The 22,817-nt window shown below is 44.3% G+C and overlaps 1 protein-coding gene across 5 annotated transcripts; it reads left to right on the top strand.

Annotated features, from left to right (window-relative positions):
* The first annotated feature begins 452 nt into the window (after positions 1-452).
* cxxc5a (CXXC finger protein 5a) lies at positions 453-22,345 on the top strand. Of its 5 annotated transcripts, XM_029770002.1 has the most exons (4): positions 482-557; positions 688-745; positions 10,683-11,678; positions 20,807-22,345. In XM_029770002.1, exons 3-4 carry the CDS (start codon positions 10,872-10,874, stop codon positions 20,849-20,851), a joined length of 852 nt encoding a protein of 283 aa, XP_029625862.1. In that variant the 5' UTR covers positions 482-557; positions 688-745; positions 10,683-10,871; the 3' UTR covers positions 20,852-22,345. The 5 variants fall into 5 exon arrangements, with proteins under 5 accessions (XP_029625860.1, XP_029625864.1, XP_029625861.1 ...); XM_029770000.1 differs by lacking the exon at positions 688-745 and having other exon boundaries at positions 453-557; XM_029770004.1 differs by lacking the exon at positions 688-745 and having other exon boundaries at positions 453-557; positions 20,810-22,345.
* Positions 22,346-22,817: the final 472 nt, after the last annotated feature.

The following is a 22,817-nucleotide window of genomic DNA, read 5'->3' on the forward strand; positions in this document are numbered from 1 at the left end:
TATGTTCATCAATGAAAATCAAATAATTGGCCTACTGTAGCCCACGAAAAATATTAGCTTTCAACATGTTCAATATTCACATTTGGGTATGTTTCCATATTTTTGGATTGCACTGTTAAAGTTATCTGTAAACATGAATGTGTTGAAGGAAAGTTTAGTCTTAAAGTGGTATGACAAATATCAACTTGCGCTCATACAGAGAGAAAATCATATTGTGCATATGCACTGATTACACAACAACTAGTAAAATGCATCTCAGAGGCATACTCATGTAAAGCTTTAATAACAAACATGTTCTTCATCACGCGACCCTTGAATATTCAAAGTCGAGAACCTAAAAGCGTCGAGGAGGGAAATACATCTCTATATTTTAAAAGGTTTTGGCGATATATTATTAGCCTAGCTGTCTCTACGCTGAAAAATCCAGTTCGGTTTTTCCGCGAAGCTCCAAAAATCTATGAAATGTGTTTGCATGTTCTTCTCCGCGAGCGGGGATGTAGAGGTGGGATTGCGAGAATCGAAAGGTTGGAGAGCCCACACGCTCAGCTTCCGAGAAAGTACGTTTTACAATAATGTATTATTCTATTTCTCTCTTGTTCTATACAGGCGAGGACTATATTAATTCAGTTGGTTTAGTGTAAGGTTGTCTTTCTTTTTTCTTTTTTTTTACATCAATCTCTACGGTAGGCTTGGAGACGGTCCGCTTGGACAGTGGGAGCCCTCCCCTCCTCTTCGTTCTGGTTTGGTAGGTGCGAATAAAAAAGGGCCCGTGTTTGCAAATATGCAGATAGGCTACATAAGAGGGAGGGAGGGGGGATCATACTTTGTCGAAGTCTGCTGAAAGTTGGGATGTCATCTTCCTAACGATCAAGTTAACTAGGGGAATGGGAGAATGGTTATTCTATCTATACCCTCAAACGTGCTGGTGCAGACCATACGCTGGCACCGCAGAGACCGTGGTTTCAGATCATTGAGTCTAGACAAAAGGTATTTTTGTGCTTTAATATTAGATACAATTAGGATTCTCGGCTCTCAGACGCATGTGAAATGATGCACACGCTGTTTTTGGGTTAGAATGGCCATGATGGTCATTCTGCTCTGCCATTCTCATTTGCTAATTTTCCTCGGATAATGTTGTCAATGCAGAAAATGTTTGTAGATATTGTGGAGAGCGGTTCTTTCATTCAAAGATTTTTAGGGGTGAAAATTGAAAGTGTGAATCATCTGTTAATGACGTGCGCTCCAAGAAACTTGACGCTCTCCATAAATATTTTCCATTGAAATGATGGCACTTTGCATTGGATCTTGATTATGTTTATGAATGTTATGCTTTTAATGACAGGTGGTGATGAGGCATCTCTTTACCTGGAGATAAATCGAAACTGAAACTTTGTTTTCTGCAGTGTTCTCTTTAATCATCAACAAATGTTTTTGTGAAAATGCCTAATGCATGAAAAAGAGCAATATTGTTTAATTTGTTTATGATTTAGTTCGTGCATAGCCTATACTTATCCTAAGAACAGTATGCCAGTTGTTCTCAGAGTGATTTTATTGTAGAGGAACATGTTTGTTCTTCATTGTTCCGCATGCGACGACCAGCCAGTCTCCTGCGCGCGATGTCCCCGTGACATAGCAGTTGCAAGCCGGGATTTATCGCGACCCCCTGGTACTGCCGCAATCCGCCACCAGCAGTGGCGCTCGTATGGGCTTCATGTTCTTGCAAATTAGTCACGATTTAACACACAGTGGCATGCATACAATTTTGACTATTTTAACTCGGGAATGGAAAAGAAACAGAAAGGCGCAGCAGGTTGTGGGATATTTAATTCTGTTCCTTATAAACTTCAATGGGTCTCGTGCACAAATGTGACTGTGTGTGTGTCTGTGAGTGAGTGAGTGAGTGTGACGTGAGTGCGTGACTGCTCGTGTGTGAGTCAGAGCAGGGAGGGGGTGGTTGAGAGAGGGGGCTAGGAAGATATGTGTGAGTGTCTGCGTGACCGCGGTCTGGAGGGAAGTGTTGCATTTGGCTCTGCATTACCTGAACTAATAAGTAGCCTATAGCCGAGCTATCTGGCAACGTCCCATAAAATATTAAACTTTTTGGCTTGTTGTCAGATGTTTTGGTTTCACGATTGATGACAGACATGACTATTTATTTATGAATACATACAGTATTTGAAAAGTGCCATATTGACAGTATTATCTAGCCTACTTTTGAAACTCGCATATATTTACAGTCAGGCAATTTTTTTTAGGCCTAATTAATAATTTATGAATACAACAAAATATTTTGAAGAATATTATGCTATATTCTAAACATCTAAATTAGTCATAGGCCTATATCATAACTTGAGTGTGACTTTTTTTTTACTTGAATATTCCAAAGATGTTTGAGTTCTTTTAGTGGGTATGTCCATTATGCTTATAGATTCCATACAGTACCCCTTCTCGTTGGCCTTGGGGAGTCTGTATGGTCAGACTGTTCGGGATGGTTATTCAGCCGAGAGGGGCCAATTACCGCCGCGCGCTGAGCTCCAGGGAGGAAGCACGAGCCATGTCTCCAGCAGCTCCCACTGACGTAATCAATGTAGAGTAGACCTATATAAGGGGGAGAGTAGGTGCTTCGGTGAAAGCATAGTGGGAAAGTGTTATTATGTTTGATAGTGGCAGTCCTATTTGTGATGCTACCAGGAGAAGTAGACTAGTTGGGTGATACAAAAGAAGCTGTGGTAGAAGTCATAACTGCAGAAAGTATAGATAGCCTTTACAGATCCTTAGGCTGCTACTGGCATGATGCTAATGACGTCATTGAGGAAGATGTAAACAACAACAATGTCTACACAAACAACACTGTATTTCTTTAATATGTAAGACATTGGTGCATTTCTTTTTCTCATATAACAATGGATACACATAACCTTTTTCCCAGTAATATAACCAGCCCGTTCCTCATTATGCAATCCTTCTTTATTTTTCTAATCATCATCATTATCATCATCATTATCATCATCATCTTAGCAGTAGCAGAATTTGGGATAATTCTATTCAGAGAGAATACAGTGATTGGTTACAGAAACTGGGGGACTGTTGAGTGACAGAGAAGAGAGACTGTGAAGTTCAGTCTAGGGGCTTGGAAGATATTTTATTTTTAAAATGTTATTGAACCTTTATTTAACTAGGAAAGTCAGTTAAGAACAAATTCTTATTTTACAATGACGGCTAAACCCTCCCCTAACCCGGACGATGCTTGGCCAATTGGGACTCCCGGTCCCTATGGGACTCCCGATCACAGCCGGTTGGGATACAGCCCGGGATCGAACCAGGGTCTGTAGTGATGCCTCTAACACTGAGATGCAGTGCGTTAGACCGCTGGCATTTAAATGCATAGGAAGCATGTGAATGACATGGAGGAGGAACAGAGTGAGAGTGATATTAAGAGAGGGTGAAAACATGAAGGGAGAGACTGTGAATGACATGGAGGAGGGACGTAGGCTGTTATAGAGTCATTGACATTGGAAGAGGAATGGTAGACTGTGAAAGAGGGACTGAGATGGTGGGAAAAGATAGACTATGAATGACATGTTCATGTCTGATGGAGATGGAGAGAGTGTGAGGGATATGGGTCAGACAGAGAGACACTCTGAGTTTGATGGAGTGAGACTAGGACACCAGGAAGAAAGAGACACAGACATACTGTATATGTCAGTGTAGCAGGCGGGTGGCCCTGCAGCAGTGTGAGCGAGATAGAGCAGAGCCCTGTTCAGACTCGAAGCAGGAGAGTGAGGAGCTGAGGGGCTGGCTCAGGGGTCCGTTGGCGCCACGGACCCCTGAGCTGGTGAGAATGCGGGGGCTGTGCTCCTGCCTTTGAAGCTTTACCTCCCACTAATTCTGGCCTTCCAATTTCCACATGCTGCACCCCCCCCCCCCCCCCAATGCTCTCTCCCACCCCTTCCCTTTGTTTCCCATATAAGGACTGGCCCGGCCATTTCTTCAGCTTTTTTCTCAGGGAGGTGCTTGTTTGTGAGTGGGGACAGGTCAGTGGAATAGTAGGATAGTGTCTCTTCATAGGAGGCTGGCCATTGGGATGTTTCAGTTTATTCAGTACACACTCTGAATAAAGCATTGGAGTCAAATTCATCTCAGTCCATTTTAATTTATGAATGGAAAAAATACCCACCCAATAAGTGTGTAATTTTTCAATTGGATTGTGGACATTAAATGGGCTCATAGTGAATAACAGCATATTTCCGCAGAGGGACTGTCAAGGAACATTTAAAAGAGCCAACCAACACTACAGTAAGTGCTGATATCTAGTTGAATTGATAGACGTGATCAATTATGTTTAGTCACATTTACATTTTAGTCATTTAGCAGATGCTCTTATCTAGAGTGGCTTACAGTAGTGAGTGCATACATTTTTCATACTTTTTTTCTATACTGGTCCCCAATAGGAAATGAACCCACAACCGGTGTGTTGCAAGCTCCATGCTCTACCAATTGAGACGCACCACACTGTCAGGGAAATGTATAATAGGCAGAGTCTAGAAAAGTGAACTTCTGGCAAAAAATCTTCAAGGAAGGAGGCATGAACATACAGTGCTGTGAAAAAGTATTTGCCCCCTTTCTAATTTTCTCTACTTTTGCATATTTGTGACCGACCGGCTCGATTCGGTCTTATGTAGCAATATTTGAAAGTGTTTTTCACATTGGATAAAAATAGAAACTTAGAGCTAGAAAATGGTATATCATACACTACAGCTGAGGAAGTTGGGAAAGTAATTCTGCTTTGAAAGTTGATAAACTTGTAACACCACTTTTGAAAAAAATGGCCCTTGAATTTTTTGGTGTACCTACTGGAGAGCTCTTCTTTGGCTACACCCATTCAGCATGGTTCACACCCTCTTCAGCCTTAGCCCCACCCATCTCTTTAAGGAATCACATTTGAGGCCATGTGCTAAACAGAGTGGGTACGGTAGGATACTAAACAACCAAAGATTTCAAGACTAAAGGCTGGTTTATACTACGTCTATCGACAGTTGTCGCAGTGATATCTTGAACATTCTATTGTGGTCTGACATCAAAGTTGTCATTGTTGTTATTTAAAAGTATAGACACAAAAACGACAGGCTGCATGACATCAGCAGCATGGTGGTCCAAAATAGCAGAACTGGTGTATTTTAACACCAACAAACCCATCCGTTTAAAAATGAATTTAGTATATGTCAATCTAGCAAACCAGGCAACTAAAAGCAACTTTCTAAACAATGTTTTGGTTCGTTTCTAGATTGTTAGCTAGCTAGCTAACGTTAAGTAATGACCATATCATATAGCTGACAACGTCTTCACTTTAGCTCATTTGTTTTCATTATTACAGGAAAATAAACTCACAAGAAGATCATTATATACAAGTTAATGGCGATCTAATTACAGAAAGTAGGTTACGGTTGTGAGTGTGACGAAATAAAAGCAGGGCATTCTACCGGAGAATTTTGTAACTTGGACACTGTCTCATTGGCCTAATGTTATATCGTAATTTGACTTTGGTGCAGGTCATGTTGCCCTTCACATTACCGTCTCTGGTAAATACACACTATATCAAATAAAATCCAAGTTTTTTTGTCACATGCACAGGATACAGTAGGTCTTTTGTTTAGACATGTAGCTAGAAAGCTAGCTAACAATGAACCATAATCACAACTCATAACGTTACTACCCTTCATGAATATACAGGTAGCTAAAGCTAACCAACTAGGTTCAGTGTTAGTTAGCTAGCTAACATTAGGCTATAACTAGCAATACAAATGGATCTGAGATACGAATAATATTTCGACACAGATCATACACGTAATGTTAGCTAGCGAGCCAGCCAGCCAGCTAACATTAGCTAGCTAGCTAACAGTACACTTTAACTTGCAATAAAAACCACTTTCTGACAAAATCAGAAACGTATAATATCTGAAAATGTAGCTAGCTAGACTCTCTTACCCGTATACATGGATGAACGCTTCTTCCTCTCGTTCACGGAGGCCATGGTTGCCCTTAGTTTGAAGATTTAATCCGGAGAACAGTGTTTTATACAACTGCCTTCAGTGTGATCTCTTTTCGACTCCCTCCGCATATTTGCAATCAAATGCCAGAATTTTCTCCATCTCCTTAGTTATTATATTCTGCTTCCACCGGGCATTCCACTGATTTCAAAACTCGGTCCTCCAGAACGTGGAGAGCATTAGCAACACTTTGCAGTTCTTCGTAATATCTTTCAAAAAAGCCATGTTAGAAAGGATTACCTACACATACTGAGCAGCTCATGTTATAGACAGAAGCGTGCTACATGGCAGACCAATCGAACTCACCTCTCTGCATGTCCAGCCCATCCATTATCTCAGCCAATCATGGCTAGCGGGAAGGTTCCTGCCCTTTTCCATGGCTAAACAAACTAGGCTCGTAATTTAACAATTTTATTCGTATTTACAGATGGCATACAAGTTTGATATTAAGGCACATGAAAGTTCACATGTTCCAGAAGGCATTTTTGCCAAAAAACACATTTTGATAAAGAAATAAATGTTACGTTCAAATTCCGCTCCTGTGAAGTAGTGATGCGCGACATGTCTAGATTCCTGAAAAGAGTCACATTTTTGATATTGAATGTTATGAGATCTTCAACCAAAACCTAAAATGAGATAAAGGGAACCTAAGTGAACAAATAATACAACAATTACATACTTATTTCATTTATTTCATAAATAAAGTTACGGAACACCCAATGCCCCTGAAACAAGCAGGATCGTTTGGTTGGAGTAATTGCAGCGAAATGTGGCACAACCAGTTATTGAGTGTAAGGGGGCAATTACGTTTTCACACAGGTGAACTGCATGTTGCATATCTTCGTTAATTAAATAAATAAAATAAGAATACACTTGAAGTCGGAAGTTTACATACACTTAGGTTGGAGTCATTAAAACTTGTTTTTCAATCACTCCACAAATTTCTTGTTAACAAACTATAGTTTTGGCAAGTCAGTTAGGACGTCTACTTTGTGCATGACACAAGTAATTTTTCCAACAATTGTTTACAGACAAATTATTTCACTTATAATTCACTGTATCACAATTTCAATGGGTCAGAAGTTTACATACACTAAGTTGACTGTGCCTTTAAACAGCTTGGAAAATTCCATAAAATGATGTCATGGCTTCAGAAGATTCTGATAGGCTAATTAACATCATTTGAGTCAATTGGAGGTGTACCTGTGGATGTATTTCAAGGCCTAGCTTCAAACTCAGTGCCTCTTTGCTTGACATCATGGGAAAATCTAAAGAAATCAGCCAAGACCTCAGAAAAAAGTTGTAGACCTCCACAAGTCTGGTTCATCCTTGGGAGCAATTTCCAAACGCCTGAAGGTACCACGTTCATCTGTAAAAACAATAGTACGCAAGTATAAACACCATGGGACCACGCAGCTGTCATACCGCTCAGGAAGGAGACGTGTTCTGTCTCCTAGAGATGAACGTACTTTGGTGCGAAAAGTGCAAATCAATCCCAGAATAACAGCAAAGGACCTTGTGAAGGTGCTGGAGGAAACAGGTACAAAATTATCTATATCCACAGTAAAATGAGTCCTATATCGACATAACCTGAAAGGCCGCTCAGCAAGGAAGAAGCCACTTCTCCAAAACTGCAATAAAAAAGCCAGACTACGGTTTGCAACTGCACATGGGGACAAAGATTGTACTTTTTGGAGAAATATCCTCTGGTCTGATGAAACAAAAATAGAACTGTTAGACCATAATGACCATCGTTATGTTTGGAGGAAAAAGGGGAGGCTTGCAAGCCGAAGAACACCATACCAACCGTGAAGCACGAGGGTGGCAGCATCATGTTGTGGGGGTGCTTTGCTGCAGGAGCGACTGGTGCACTTCACAAAATAGATGGCATCATGAGGAAGGAAAATGATGTGGATACATTGAAGCAACATCTCAAGACATCAGTCAGGAAGTTTAAGCTTGGTTGCAATTGGGTCTTCCAAATGGACAATGACCTCAAGCATACTTCCGAAGTTGTGGCAAAATGACTTAAGGACAACAAAGTCAAGGTACTGGAGTGGCCATCACAAAGCCCTGACCTCAATCCTTTAGAAAATTTGTGGGCAGAACTGAAAAATTGTGTGCGAGCAAGGATGCCTACAAACCTGACTCAGTTACATCAGCTCTGTCAGGGGGAATGGGCCAAAATTCACCCAACTTATTGTGGGAAGCTTGTGGAAGGCTACCTGAAACATTTGACCCAAGTTAAACAATTTAAAGGCAATGCTACCAAATACTAATTAAGTGTATGTAAACTTCTGATCCACTGGGAATGTGATGAAAGAAATAAAAGCTGAAATAAATTATTTTCTCTACTATTATTCTGACATTTCACATTTTTAAAATAAAGTGGGGATCCTAACTGACATAAGACAGGTAATTTTTGTGAAAAACTGAGTTTAAATGTAGTTGGCTAAGGTGTATGTAAACCTTCGACTTCAGCTGTATATATTTTTTGATTATTTGAAAACTCAGGTTCCCTTTATCTAATATTAGGTTTTGGTTGAAGATCTGATAACATTCACAAAAAAATATATGCAAAAATAGAGAAAATCAGAAAGGGGGCACACTTTTCACTTAGGAGATGAAATATCAACCAATCATACCTTCTATGACCCTGCATTACATTCAAATTTGTGGATTCGGTTGTTTTAGCCACACCCGTTCCTGACAGGTGTATAAAATTGAGCACATAGCCATGCCATCTCCATAGACAAATATTGGCAGTAGAATGGCCCATACTGAAGAGCTCAGTGAGTTCCAAACTGCCTCTGGAAGCAACTTCAGCACAATAACTTTTCGTCGGGAACATCATGAAATGGGTTTCGATGGCGGAGCAGCTGCACACAAGCTTAAGATCACCATGCAAAATGCCAAGCTTTGGCTGGAGTGGTGTAAACCTTGTCATTTGACTCTGGAGCAGTGGAAACGTTCTTTGGAGTGATGAATCACGGTTCACCATCTGGCAGTCCGACGGACATATCTGGATTTGGCAGATGCCAGGAGAATGCTACCTGCCCGAATGCATAGTGCCAATTGTAAAGGAATAATGGTCTGGGGTTGTTTTTCATGGTTCGATCTAAGTCCCTTAGCTCCAGTGAAGGGAAATCTTAATGCTACACCATAGAATTACATTCTAGACGATTCAATGATTTGTCGAGATCGGTGTGGAAGAACTTGATTGGCCTGCACAGAGCCCTGACCTCAACCCCATCAAATGCCTTTAGGATGAATTGGAACGCCGACTGCGAGCCAGGCCTAATCGCCCAACATCAGTGCGCCGATCTCACTAATGATCTTGTGGAAACAGGTCCCCGCAGCAATGTTCCAACATCTAGTGAAAAGCCTTCCTAGAAGAGTGGAGGCTGTTATAGCTCATGATTTTGGAATGAGATGTTCGACGAGCAGGTGTCCATATACTTTTGGCCATGTAGTGTATCTGTGCATATTTTCTTTTTGAGTACAACATTATTGATTATCATAGGCTATGCCATTACATGTGAATATAGCTAATCGGACAGAAATGTAGGGTATCCACAAGTCATAATGATGATGAGTTATATAAATACTACATTACAATCTTCTCTATATGTTTTGTGGTTGGAGGGTTGATGATGTAATCAAGAATAATAACCAATGTACTTACTGTGTTGTAAGTGGTCAACCTGTGTGTTTAAAAAAAAAATATATCTTTGTGTATGGCTGTTTTTGTGTTTTTTCTTCAAATATCTGAATATACAAGTGAATATATTATGCAAAATAGGTCAACGCCTAATCAGTTAAATAAATGTTTAACATATATTTTTAGATATGTGTGTATTGTTGTGAATTGTTCGGTACTATTGCACTGTTGGAGCTAGGAACACAAGCATTCCGACAACACCCTCAATAACATCTGCTTAATATGATTTGATTTGATTTCCGTATATCCTTTAAAACCAAGAGGTGTGCCCCTTACCAGCAGATTCACCACCACTAAGACTATGTTTCTGTTATTAGGAGATAGTGATGTCAAAATGGGGATTGTTCATGGTCTGAAGTCTTAATTCATGTGAAATGGATTTTAATTTTGTCTGTGTGTAGCGTGTGGGAATGATTGTTTCAAATCCCTTTGATGGAAAGTGTGACCATCCACAGGCCAGCTTCTCTTGGTTTTCTTCTGGGAAATACAATAGCTACATTCAACCTATCCCTACAGGGTGGGATTTAGTATTGTATATCGGTCACATTGGGAGTAGAATACATAGAAGTGCCTTTTCTCTCCTGTCACTGTCATTTAGTATTTTCATGTTTTGCTATGTTCTGAATATTCTTATTTGTCTTATTGTGTATTGTAGCTGGGGGGCTTGATGAACTTTAAGTTGTGTAAGTGGACTCATCTTTCCTGGCTATTAGTGGTTATGAGATGTTTGGGATACATACTATCAAACGGAGCTGCCTCATTGGCTTTTTAGCTGTGTTCAATCTAATAAACAGGTAACATAAAGGAATGGCAGAGTAGCTGTCTTATGTAACGGAGTCTGTTGTTTACTAAGATGCTGTCTAGGTCCAACACTGAGCCTGTTATTGAAGGACCCTTCTCTCTCCCTGTGCCAGTTTGTAGGTTGACAGTGGAAGGATGTGGATGAGGGCTGAAGTTTAGACAGAGCACAAGGGCTCTAAGGCCTGCCTGTCCGATTCGTCCACAGTGGGGAGGCGCCACCTCACCTGGGCTCAGAACAGACTGAGAACCTCTCGGCTCCCCCTCCCGCCCGCCCCCCCCCCCAGCCCTGCACGTACTGGAACATGTCTAGCGGACGGTCGGAGGGAAGCCGAGACCGGACAGCCGAGGCCCTAGAGCGAAGCAGCTGCAGTGAGGATGTCCCTGTCATCGAGCGCAGGAACCGCAGTGGCATCATCAGTGAGCCCCTGAGTAAGAGCCTTAAGAGGTCCCGCACCCTCTCCCAGTACACAGCCGCCTGCCCCACCAACACTAATGGACACGCACACCACAATGGAGAGGCCAAGAGCCACCCGGCCAAGCCCCAGCCACCCCCACAGCCCCAGCCCACTGTCTCAGCGCTGGCGGCAGCCAAGCTGGACCGGACCCTGGAGCAGGTCCTGGAAGGACAGAACGGCCTGCTGCACTTTGCCCAGGCGGCGGTGCTGTTAAAGAGGGCTGGGATGGAGCACATGCTGCTGCCGGGGGGCATGGGGATGGGGATGGGGGGTAGCGATTCAATCTCAGGGGCAAACGACTTGGATGGTGCGTCTGCTGCGGACTCCATTGGCGGTATTGCAGACTTCCCGTACGGTGTGGGAGGCGGCTTCCCGTTCAATCCGGGACTGTTTATCATGACACCGGCCGGCGTGTTCCTGGCCGACAGCGCTCTGCACATGGCCGGCCTGGCTGAGTACCCGGCGCAGAGCGAGCTGGCCTCCGCCATCAACTCCGGCAAAAAGAAGCGGAAACGCTGCGGCATGTGCCAGCCCTGCCGTCGGCGAATTAACTGCGAGACGTGCAGCAGCTGCCGGAACCGCAAAACGGGCCACCAGATCTGCAAGTTCCGCAAATGTGATGAGCTGAAAAAGAAACCATCTGCCACTCTGGAGGTAAGAGTTCAGTGAGGAGACAGAGCTGGAGATGTCATAGAGAGAGGGTCACAGAGGGCCACAGAGTGTCACAGAGAGTCACAGAGGAACATAGAGGGACACAGAGGGACACAGGGTGACAGAGGGCCACAGAGGGTCACAGAGAGTCACAGAGAGTCACAGAGGTACACAGAGGGTCACAGAGGGACAAAGAGAGCACAGAAGGTCACAGAGGGATACAGAGGGTCACAGAGGGTCACAGAGGGTCACAGAGGGACAAAGAGGGACACAGAAGGTCACAGAGGGATACAGAGGGTCACAGAGGGACACATAGGTTCACAGAGGGATACTGAGGGTCACAGAGGGTCACAGAGGGATTCAGAGTGTCACAGAGGGACAAAGAAGGATAGAAGGTCACAGAGGGACACATAGGGTCACAGAGGGATACAGAGGGGTCAGGCAGGATGGGGCATAGGGATGGAAAGAGTGTTTGGAATGTACATTAACCAAACACACAACTAAACTTTATATGTGTATGTATGGAGTGTGGCACTTTTCTGATTTCTTTGCACAGTGTGGATATAGCTCCAAAGTGAAGGGTTAAGTAGAGGGGTGTGGAGGGGCTTTTTGGTAGGGCAGTGCTTTGGCTGGGCATGGGAATGACAGGTGGTGGGGAGGGGGAGGAGTAGAAATGCACCATGGGGTCTCTTTAGGCTGTCCTCCGCAGTGCAGCGTACGCCCTGAATGAACATCCCCTTGTCCATACCCATGATACACAGCTCTCATTTTACCCCCTCACAAAACAGATGGAATGACTTTCTTAATTGGGGGTCATTGCGTGTTTAGCAGTCCACACAAATGTGTGTGTGTGTGAGATTGTGTGCATATGTTGCAAAATGAGTATTGCCTTGTGGGTATGCACGAGTAGGAACGAGGAGATGGAAATAGAGAGAGATGTGACAGAGAATGTCGATGGGCTATTTAGGATTTTGAGAGTTTGTGTATTTGTAGGTGTGTGTTTGACAGTGTGTGTTTGAGTGTGGCAGTGCGTGATACTGTTTGTGTGTATATGTTTTTCATGGGTATTATGTGTGTGGTAGAACATACACTACATGACCAAAAGTATGTGGACACCTGCTCGTTGAACATCTCCTTCTAAAATCATGAGCATTAATATACAGTTTGTCCCCCCTTTGCTGCTATAACAGCCTCAACTCTTCTGGGAAGGTTTCCACTAGATGTTGGAACATTGCTGCGGGGACTTTCTTCTATTCAGCCACAAGAGCATTATAGAGATCGGGCACTGATGTTGGGTGATTAGGCCTGACTCGCAGTTGGCGTTCCAATTCATCCCAAAGGTGTTCGATGGGTTGAGGTCAGGGCTCTGTGCAGGCCAATCAAGTTCTTCCACACCGATCTCAACAAACCATTTCTGTATGGACCTCACTTTGTGCACAGGGGCATTGTCATGCTGAAACAGGAAAGGGTCTTCCCCAAACTGTTTCCACGAAGTTGGAAGCACTGAATCGTCTATAATGTCATTGTATTCTGTAGCGTTAAGATTTCCCTTCACTGGAACTAAGGGGTCTAGCCCAAACCATGAAAAACAGCCTCAGACCATTATTCCTCCTCCCCCAAACTTTACAGTTGGCATTATGCATTGGGGCAGGTAGTGTGCTCCTGGCATCCGCCAAACCCAGATTTGTCTGTCTGAATGCCAGATGGTAAAGCGTGATTTATCACTCCAGAGAATAGGTGCTGAAGAGTCCAATAGCGGTGAGCTTTACACCACTCTAGCCGATGCTTGGCATTGCGCATGGTGATCTTAGGCTTCTGTGCGGCTGCTTGGCCATGGAAACAGTTCTTGTGCTGAAGTTACTTCCAGAGGCAGTTTGGAACTCGTAGTGAGTAATGGAACTGAGGATAGGCGATTTTTACGCACTACGCTCTTCAGCACTTGGCGGTCCCGTTCTGTGAGCTTGTGTGGCCTACCACTTCACGGCTGAGCCGTTGTTGCTCCTAGACGTTTCCATTTCACAATAACAACACTTACAGTTGACCGGGGCAGCTCTAGCAGGGCAAAAATCTGATGAACTGACTTGTTGGAAAGGTGGCATCTGAGCTCTTCAGTATGGCCATTCTACTGCTAATGTTTGTCTATAGAGATTGCATGGCTGTGTGCTTGATTTTATACACCGGTCAGCAACGGGTGTGGCTGAAATAGCCGAATCCACTAATTTGAAGGGGTGTCCACATACATTTGTATATATAGTGTAATTGTGTGTGCTTGTGAGTATTTGATGGCTGTGGCAGAATGTGTGTGTGTATGTGTGTGACATGGTCCATCTGGCCATGGGGCTGTCATCTGCAGCACCAGGTGTCATTGTGGTACAGGCGCCCCCCTCTCTCCCTCTCCCTTTCTCCTGTGGCACGCCCGTTTGGCTAAATGGCCTCCAAACTTGTCTTCTGGGTCACCTCAGTAGCACAGGACTCTTTTCCTCTGTAAAGTTCATGTGGCATATTACATTCTGTTTTTAAACCACTTAATTTGACAATTAAAGCCAGTACTGTATAAAGATGTGATAAACACGCTATGACAAAATGACATAACATCCATGACAATATTTTGGTATATTGCCATGGCATGATAGATGTTATCAGGTGATTTATATGACCCTCAATTGTCATGATGACTTTATGCAATGATGAATTACCGTTAATAAGATGAGTAAAGCAACTGATCTCCATTAGTTATACAGAGGACGCGACCGTCACATCAAAAATGGTCAGATTCATTTATTGTTGCTTTTTAAGATGTAAATACAAGGTTGATATGATTAGGCTCTGCCGTCTTCTGTCTTTTAGCGTCCTGTTCTTCCTGTAAGGATGCAGACATATATTATATGAGCTTTGCTAGTAGACAATGCTGTCCAGATCATGACAAGTGTGCTTTCTAACAATGTCCGCATGTTCACAAATTAATTATCACACATTTTCAATTCTTTCTTGTGATAATGACTATTTTGGCCAAAATACAGTCTGTAGAATACATCCTGAATATCCCCTATGGCTGTATGTACTATGCAATGCTACAACACTCACGTTCATGAGACAGAGGGTGATCAGTTTGTGTAATCTGGTCGTGAAGAGTTTCACTCCAAGCAGACCTGCAACAACAGATTAATCAAGGCTTGACCCGCATGTTAGCTAGTTGTGACTTTTGTAATCAAGGCAGGATTCCATTTTTAAATGTCAACTCTTATGATTTCACTGTCAACATTCCTACCTTACTCTGAAAGGGTTCGCTGATGTACTCAGATGCTTGTGAATGTGTGTTGGTAATAGGACTTATTGTATGTTATTGATTGACAGTATGCTGCTGTTGTTCACATGGTAGCAGTGACCACCAGTCAGTCGTTCACGGCATCAGATCAACAACAATGACTGCAGCCTTTACTATGAAGTCAATGTCTGCATTTGTTCTCCCAAACCAAAAGAAAGAATCACACAAACTAATCTCAGTTTCTAATTGATCGATGTCACATCGTTTTTAGAATTGTACGCAGCTAATGAAATCAGATTGTTTGTCGTTGTTATGTTTTGTCACACACCAACATTATGGCCATAGCGCGGGACTTGATGTAATAATAATCTGTTTAGCATTTACGTTTTGGAATAGTTTATCTTCAAATGAACTGTTGACTTCTTCAGATTGAGTCAATGGTGTGCCTCATCTGCACTAGCAGACCAATCCTGGCTGGAACTGTTCTGTGTCAGGGTCAGCCTTGAGCAACAGGCCAAGAGGTCAGAGAATAGTCTTGCAGTCAGTCAGTCAGAGTGATGTCATAACACCAGGTCAAAGGTGAGAATAATGACAGAAGACATATTGTGTACAATAACACATCTGATATATGCCCATGTATCCTACATTGATCTTACAGATTTATGTGTTCACGTTTATCATTTATTGGCGCTTGTCTGAGAGGACTGCCATTCATATTGCCGATGGAGGGTGTTCTTTCAGGCTCTACAGAAAATAACATTGCTTGTACTATGAATCCATATTTCCCTATCAAGTATTACCACACTGTAAACAGTACAGATAGCATTATCTAAGTTACTCTGTTTTATGTTCTGTTAACTGGGGCATTATGAAATGGTTAAACATATTGCCCATCCCCCCTCAACCCTCCTGGTTACTGAGGTTAGGACATGTTCAGGGCCACCTGGGCAGCACCTGGGACAAAATGGAGGACCATGGTCATCCGATCCGGCTCGTAAGCAGCATACCACAGTCTGTCATCTGCTGTTAGCTTGGGCTGGGGTCTAGAAACAGCCCCAGAGAGTCACATCTCACGTGCACGCAGTCCACTGTCTAACAGGGATGCTAATGGATGGAGATCACTTAGCCATAGTGCTTATAGTGTGTGCGTGTGTGTTGTAAAGATGTGTCATGTGATTCAGTATTTGATGCTTGGTTTGTTTTAACCTCTTCAGACGCCCAAAATCAGGGAAAAAACTGGTTGTTTTTAATCAATGCTTTTGATAACATATTTATGATTCCTTTATGACACATTTGTAATTGTTAGTCTTTTTATTGTTAGTGTATATTGTTAGTGTACATTATTTGAAGTTGATGCGGTCCGATGTGGTGTGTTTATGTGAGAATAGGGAGAGAGGCCGGCGGCTCTGTGCTTTGATGATGGTTTCCATGGAAACCTCATGGCAGCCTAAAGATGGCCATAAAAACAGAGTAAGGGGAGGTGGCATGCCGGGGCCTTAGAGTGTCCCGGGGCCTTAGAGTGTCCCGGGGCCTTAGAGTGCCGGGGCCTTAGAGTGCCGGGGCCTTAGCGTGCCGGGGCCTTAGAGTGCCGGGGCCTTAGAGTGCCGGAGCCTTAGCGTGCCGGGGCCTTAGAGTGCCGGGGCCTTAGAGTGCCGGGGCCTTAGAGTGCCGGGGCCTTAGAGTGCCGGGGCCTTAGCGTGCCGAGGCCTTAGCGTGCCGAGGCGTAAGAGTGCCGAGGCGTTAGAGTGCCGAGGCCTTAGAGTGCCGAGGCCTTAGAGTGCCAAACGTTAGCCTGCCGGGGCCTTAGCGTGCCGAGGCCTTAGCGTGCCGAGGTGTAAGAGTGCCGAGGAGTTAGAGTGCCAAACGTTAGCCTGCCGGGGCCTTAGCGTGCTGAGGCCTTAGCGTGCTGAGGCCTTAGCGTGCCGGGGCCTTAGCGTGCCGAGGCGTAAGAGTGCCGAGGCGTTAGAGTGCCGAGGTGTTAGAGTGACAAACGTTAGCCTGCCGAGGCCTTAGCGTGCCGAGGCGTTAGCGTGCAGAGGTCTTAGCGTGCCGAGGCCTTACCGTGCCGAGGCGTTAGAGTGCCGAGGCTTTAGAGTGCCGAGGTCTTAGCCTGCCGAGGCCTTAGCGTGCCGAGGTCTTAGCGTGCCGAGGCCTTAGCCTGCCGAGGCGGTAGAGTGCCGAGGCGTTAGAGTGCCGAGGCGTTAGAGTGCCGAGGTCTTAGCGTGCCGAGGTCTTAGCGTGCTGAGGCATTAGAGTGCCGAGGTCTTAGCGTGCCGAGGCGTTAGAGTGCCGAGGCATTAGAGTGCCGAGGTCTTAGCGTGCCGAGGTCTTAGCGTGCTGAGGTCTTAGCGTGCCGAGGCCTTAGCGTGCCGAAGGGTAAGAGTGACGAGGCGTTAGAGTGCTGAGGTCTTAGAGTGCCGAGGCCTTAGCCTGCCGAGGCGTTAGAGTGCCGAAGCGTAAGAGTGCCGAGGCGTTAGAGTGCTGAGGTCTTAGCGTACCGAGGCCTTAGCCTGCCGAGGCATTAGCGTGCCGAGGCGTTAGAGTGCCAAACGTTAGCCTGCCAAGGCCTTAGCGTGCCGAGCCGTTTAGTGCCAAGCGTTAGCGTGCCGAGGCCTTAGTGTGCAGAGGCCTTAGTGTGCCGAGGCTTTAACGTGCCAAGGCCTTAGTGTGCCGAGGCGTTAAGAGTGCCGAGGTGTTGAAGTGCCAAGCAATAGCCTGCCGAGGTCTTAGCATGCGGAGGCCTTAGCCTGCCGAGGCCTTAGCGTGACGGGGCCTTAGCGTGCCGGGGCCTTAGCGTGCCGGGGCCTTAGCGTGCCGGGGCCTTAGCGTGACGGGGCCTTAGCGTGCCGAGGCCTTAGCGTGCCGAGGCCTTTGCCTCTTCACACCTCGCTGGCCCAAGATGTCTGGATTTATTTTTGGAACGCTACGTTTGAAGGGAAATAAATAAAGCCCACGAGATACACTTCCTTTCTGCTGCATGTCTGAGTTTTCACCACTAGCCTCAGTCTCACGGTTGGTGTTTGCTCTGTCGGTGAGAGAGAGAAGTATAGGTTTTATGTCAACATGAGTTTATATTTCTTTGGTTATGTGTTTCTGTTAATGCTAGTGTGTTTCTGTACTCTGGTCTGCTGATTGGATTTCTTTGTGACGGTGACCTGGGCCTTGGGTTTGGTTTTGTGGATATGTGTTAGTTTATTTGTTAAAACCTGTTCTGTCTGTCTGTCTGTCTGTCTGTCTGTCTGTCTGTCTGTCTGTCTGTCTGTCTGTCTGTCTGTCTGTCTGTCTGTCTGTCTGTCTGTCTGTCTGTGTTGATGCATCATGGTCAGAGGACAGATCCAGCCGACCCACTACAGGTAATGTGTGGTGACATGACATGGCCAGTTTGAGGCATGCAGACACTGAGCCAAAGAGCTTTCACTGAGTGTTGTTACCCCCTCACACAGACATGCAGACTGACACAGAGACACACAGGCATGCAGACTGACACAGACACACATAGGCATGTAGACTGACACAGACACACACAGGCATGCAGTCTGACACAGAGACACACAGGCATGCAGACTGACACAGACACACTCAGGCATGCAGACTGACACAGAGACACACAGGCATGCAGACTGACACAGACACACTCAGGCATGCAGACTGACACAGAGACACACTGGCATGCAGACTGACACAGAGACATACTGATCAGTTGGCATGTTGCCAGGCAGACACAGAAACTAGTAGGAGTAGGACAGACAAGTACAGTCAGACAAACATACAGAAATACAGACACAGACATACAGACACAGACAGACAGCAGTGGAGTTATTAACTCTCTTAGCCAACCTATGAGATGGGAGGGGCGAGTTGACATCACAGTCACAGGTGAAAGGGTTCTTGTTACCAGTGGACCTGGGGCTGTCCAATGGGAAGTGATTGATGGGAGTATTTAGCCTAATGCTCTGCTCTACAGAGAATGTTCCCCTATGGGCTGGTCCTGGATCAGCTGTCCCTAACAGAGTCACACTATGTCAGAACAAATAAGATAGCAAATTAGATACTGGAGCCACATTTCGGAGTATGAAATGTTCTGCTAACCGTGCTAGAGCAAGGCTAGCAGGCCCCTGGGTTGGGGAAGTGTAGGCTAAATGCAGTGTCCATTGAGGAACGTAACAGCAACATGTTCATAGTAAAATCAATAAACAGAGATTGAGATGCTGGACATTGAAATGGACGCCTGGAAAGGATCGTGACCTTGGGAGCCCCTTCCCCCTTAGCCAGACATGACAAACAATCATGTTTATGCAGAATGGAGGTCACAGGTGTTGGCTCAGATTGTTTTTCCTTTAATAAGTCATTGGTGAGTTCACAATGAAAAGGGTATTGAGCTTAGCGTCTAGGTGCCTGAGTGTCATAGGTGAAAGGTCATTAGTGAGGTGCTTATGGCCCTTGCACCACCTTGACCTCCTTGCTTTTTTAGTGTTGTGAATATTCCAAAGTGAAAATGATATGACAGAAGAGAAAAGTTGATTATGTTAAATACTATTTTATTTCTCTCCTCGTCCTCCCCTTCTCTCTTTCTGTCCTCCTCCTTTCTCTCCTCCCCCTCTCTCTTTCTCGCCTCTCTCTTTCTCTCCTCCCCCTTTCTCTTTCTGTCTTCCTCCTCGCCCTCTCTCTTTCTATACCCTGATGAAGACAGCTTGAGTGTCGAAATGTAGGTTATAAAATGATTGTATCTGAGGTCTTAGAGTGTGCGACTCTCCTTTTCTTTTTCAAATACTATTTTCCCCGTATTCTGAATTGTTTTGTGTAGTCTGTGATTTATTACAAAAAGTTACTACAATGACATCGACTAATAAACCACAAAGCTAGCTGTAGCATCAGATTTGTGGTTTATCAGTGTGATAAGTATATTGTTCTTGTGCTATTTTATGTATTTCATTGTATGTAGGTGTGTGTGTAAGTGTGTGTGAGGAAGTGAGTGTGTTTGTGTGGGTGTGTGAGTGTTTTTCGAGCTGCCTCTGACTGGCTCCAGGCAGTGCTAGCTAACATGTGAGATTTTGTGCTGCAGTAGAGTTGTTCTTCTCAGAACGCCAGCCGTGCTGCAGCTCCGAGGTCTGAGCCGAGCTTGAGCCCCAGCGGTCCTCTATCTTATGACTGGCAGGCGACCACTCAACCCCTGCAGCTGCATTGCTTTGGTGCCTGCCCTGCCTAGTGCAATGCAATCAGAGCTAGAGATCCCACTCTGAGAGAAGAGTGAGGGAGGAACAGAGAGAGCAGTGTCACCAGTGAGAGCGCTGTGGTGTCATGGGAGATGGACGTGACTGCGTGGTGACTAAATAATAAATGTGCCATATCAGGTTTCGCGTGGAGCCAGGGCCATGGCCATGGCTGTTGACGGCCAGAGCGAGGTGAGGGAGGAGGGGAGGGTACGGGATGGCGGGGGATATGTCTGTGTGGGATGCAGTGATTTCCATGATAGTGCTTGCCTGGTCTGGCCTGGTCTGGAGAGAGAGAGAGAGAGAGAGAGAGAGAGAGAGAGAGAGAGAGAGAGAGAGAGAGAAGTGGAGCAGAAGAGAGGAGGAGTGGGCAGGGAGGGAGGGTGATGGTGTCTGTTAATGTGTTTGATGTGGAGATTTGATGAGCATGTTGTTGTCTGAATCTATTCAATAATTAGACTGGGGGAGAAAAATGTCCGGAGAGAGAGAGCGAGAGAGAGCGAGAGAGAGGGAGAGAGAGAGAGGGAGAGAGAGAGAGAGAGAAACTGCAGATGTAGCAGTTTAGGATGGGTCTAGGGATGTGTTATCTTCTCCAAGCTGCGTCCACTAACCCTCTCCTTCTCTCTTCTCTCCCTTTGTCTTTTTTTTTCTCTAAGAAGGTGATGCTTCCTACAGGAGCAGCATTCCGGTGGTTCCAGTAAGACTCTGACCCTCCTCCACTCTAACCCTTACCTACACAAACCCAAAGCTCTGCGATCAAGTGCAATGCCAACTCTCGCTTCGATTGTATCGGGCATGGACACTGGCTGACAAGAAAACATACAACAAATAAAAAGATATAAAAAAAATTACGAAACAGGAATGATACAAAATAATCAACTGAGTAATGGATGCACCTAATTATTCCTTGAACCAAAAATTAAATATAAAGAAAATAATCTATGGCAACTTTCATTCATTCCCTTTTCTATGTTCCCATTTTGGTACATTTTGTCCTGTTTCCAGCAGGTCTTTTCTGTCGCTCAGACATGGAACTGTTCATTGCTAAACAGAAATGACTGACTGAGTGTGGACAATCAACACATGTCTGTGTTTGGTGTTAATGTTGTTCACATGTGGAAAGATACAGTACTTGTGTAGAGAATGTACATTTATGGCTATATTTTAAAACTAGTGTCTAATGGCAGGCACTATTGTAATTTAGCACCATTGTTCTTATCTAAACCCTTGTCTATTTTATGATTTATATTGTTGCAAGAATATAGTTTGAAACGGATCAATGGTTGTCTTTTAAAAGAAAAAGGAAATGTTTCAAAATGTAAAAATCCAGATTTCTGATTCAAATGAAAAAGCAACTCTCATCCTATGGGGCAGAAGTCTAGGGGACTCTTTAGCAGGATGATGCTAACCTCCAGAGAACTCACTGGAATCTCCCCAACCAACCAACCAACCAACCAACCAACCAACCAACCAACCGTGTTTTCCTCGCCTGTATTTCCAAGCTTTTTATTTAGTGAAACTGGCAGCCTTACGTTCCTGTGGCCCTAGCGACTGTGTCTGGCATGAGGAGGACAGAGGGCGACATCACTAGGAGGCACTTGTTCTGAGTCTACCCATTTGAACGCACTGAAACATGAATTTATTTGTATTTTTTATTTGTTAATTTTTTAAAATTATGTTGCTGGTAGCTACATCTTTTAAAAACAACAGCGATGTTTGTATTCATTTAGAAAATTGGACTGGTTTTGTGAATAAAAACGAATGCATGTATTTGTGTAAAAATTTACAGTTCCGATGTTTGTCTACTTGTCTTTGCATGTTTTTTTCCCCTAAAACAGCGGGTGAAGTATGAAAATGTTCGGTAAATCTTTCAAATTTGTTCCCTTTTCATATCATTGGATGCTATAATTTAAAAAAAAATATTGGGCGAGAAATACAAATCATTAAAGCAGAAGGAGGAAATGGTGTGTTTCATTCAGATGTTTCCTGTTGCTCTAGCATAGATAACCAATACAAACAACACTGGTAGTGACAGGGTAGGAACCAAAGTTTTGGTGAGTGTTTCCCAGGGGGCCCTAATTAGTGTTCCTCATGAAGAGTGTTGTACTTGAAGGTTCTATGTAGAGATAGTGTGGAGTTGTTGTAATGGGTAGATTGATGTACAGGTAACTGCCAAAATAAAGGATACACCAACATAAAGTGTCTTAATTGGGCGTTGGGCCAGAACAGCTTCAGTGCACCTTGGCATAGTAGAGTCTACAAGTGTCTGGAACTCTGTTGGAGGGATGCAACACCATTCTTCCATGAGAAATTCCATAATTTGGTGTTTTGTTGATGGTGGTGGAAAACACTGTCTCAGGTGCTGCTCCAGAATCTCCCATTAGTGTTCAATTGGGTTGAGATCTGGTGACTAATACACTCGTGCCCTGTGGATGGGGGCATTGTCATCCTATGGGGCTATAGCCATGGTAGACAAAATAATGGCCTGCCCAGAATTTGTTTACATGACCCTAAGCATGATGGGATGTTAATTGCTTAATTAACTCGGGAACCATACCTGTGTGGAATCACCTGCTTTCAATAAACTTTGTATCCCTCATTTACTCAAGTATTTCCATTATTTTGGCAGATACCTGTGGCATTGTAATGTTAAAGTGAAACCAAACC

Source organism: Salmo trutta, chromosome 12 (assembly GCF_901001165.1).
Source record: "Salmo trutta chromosome 12, fSalTru1.1, whole genome shotgun sequence".
NCBI lineage: Eukaryota > Metazoa > Chordata > Actinopteri > Salmoniformes > Salmonidae > Salmo > Salmo trutta.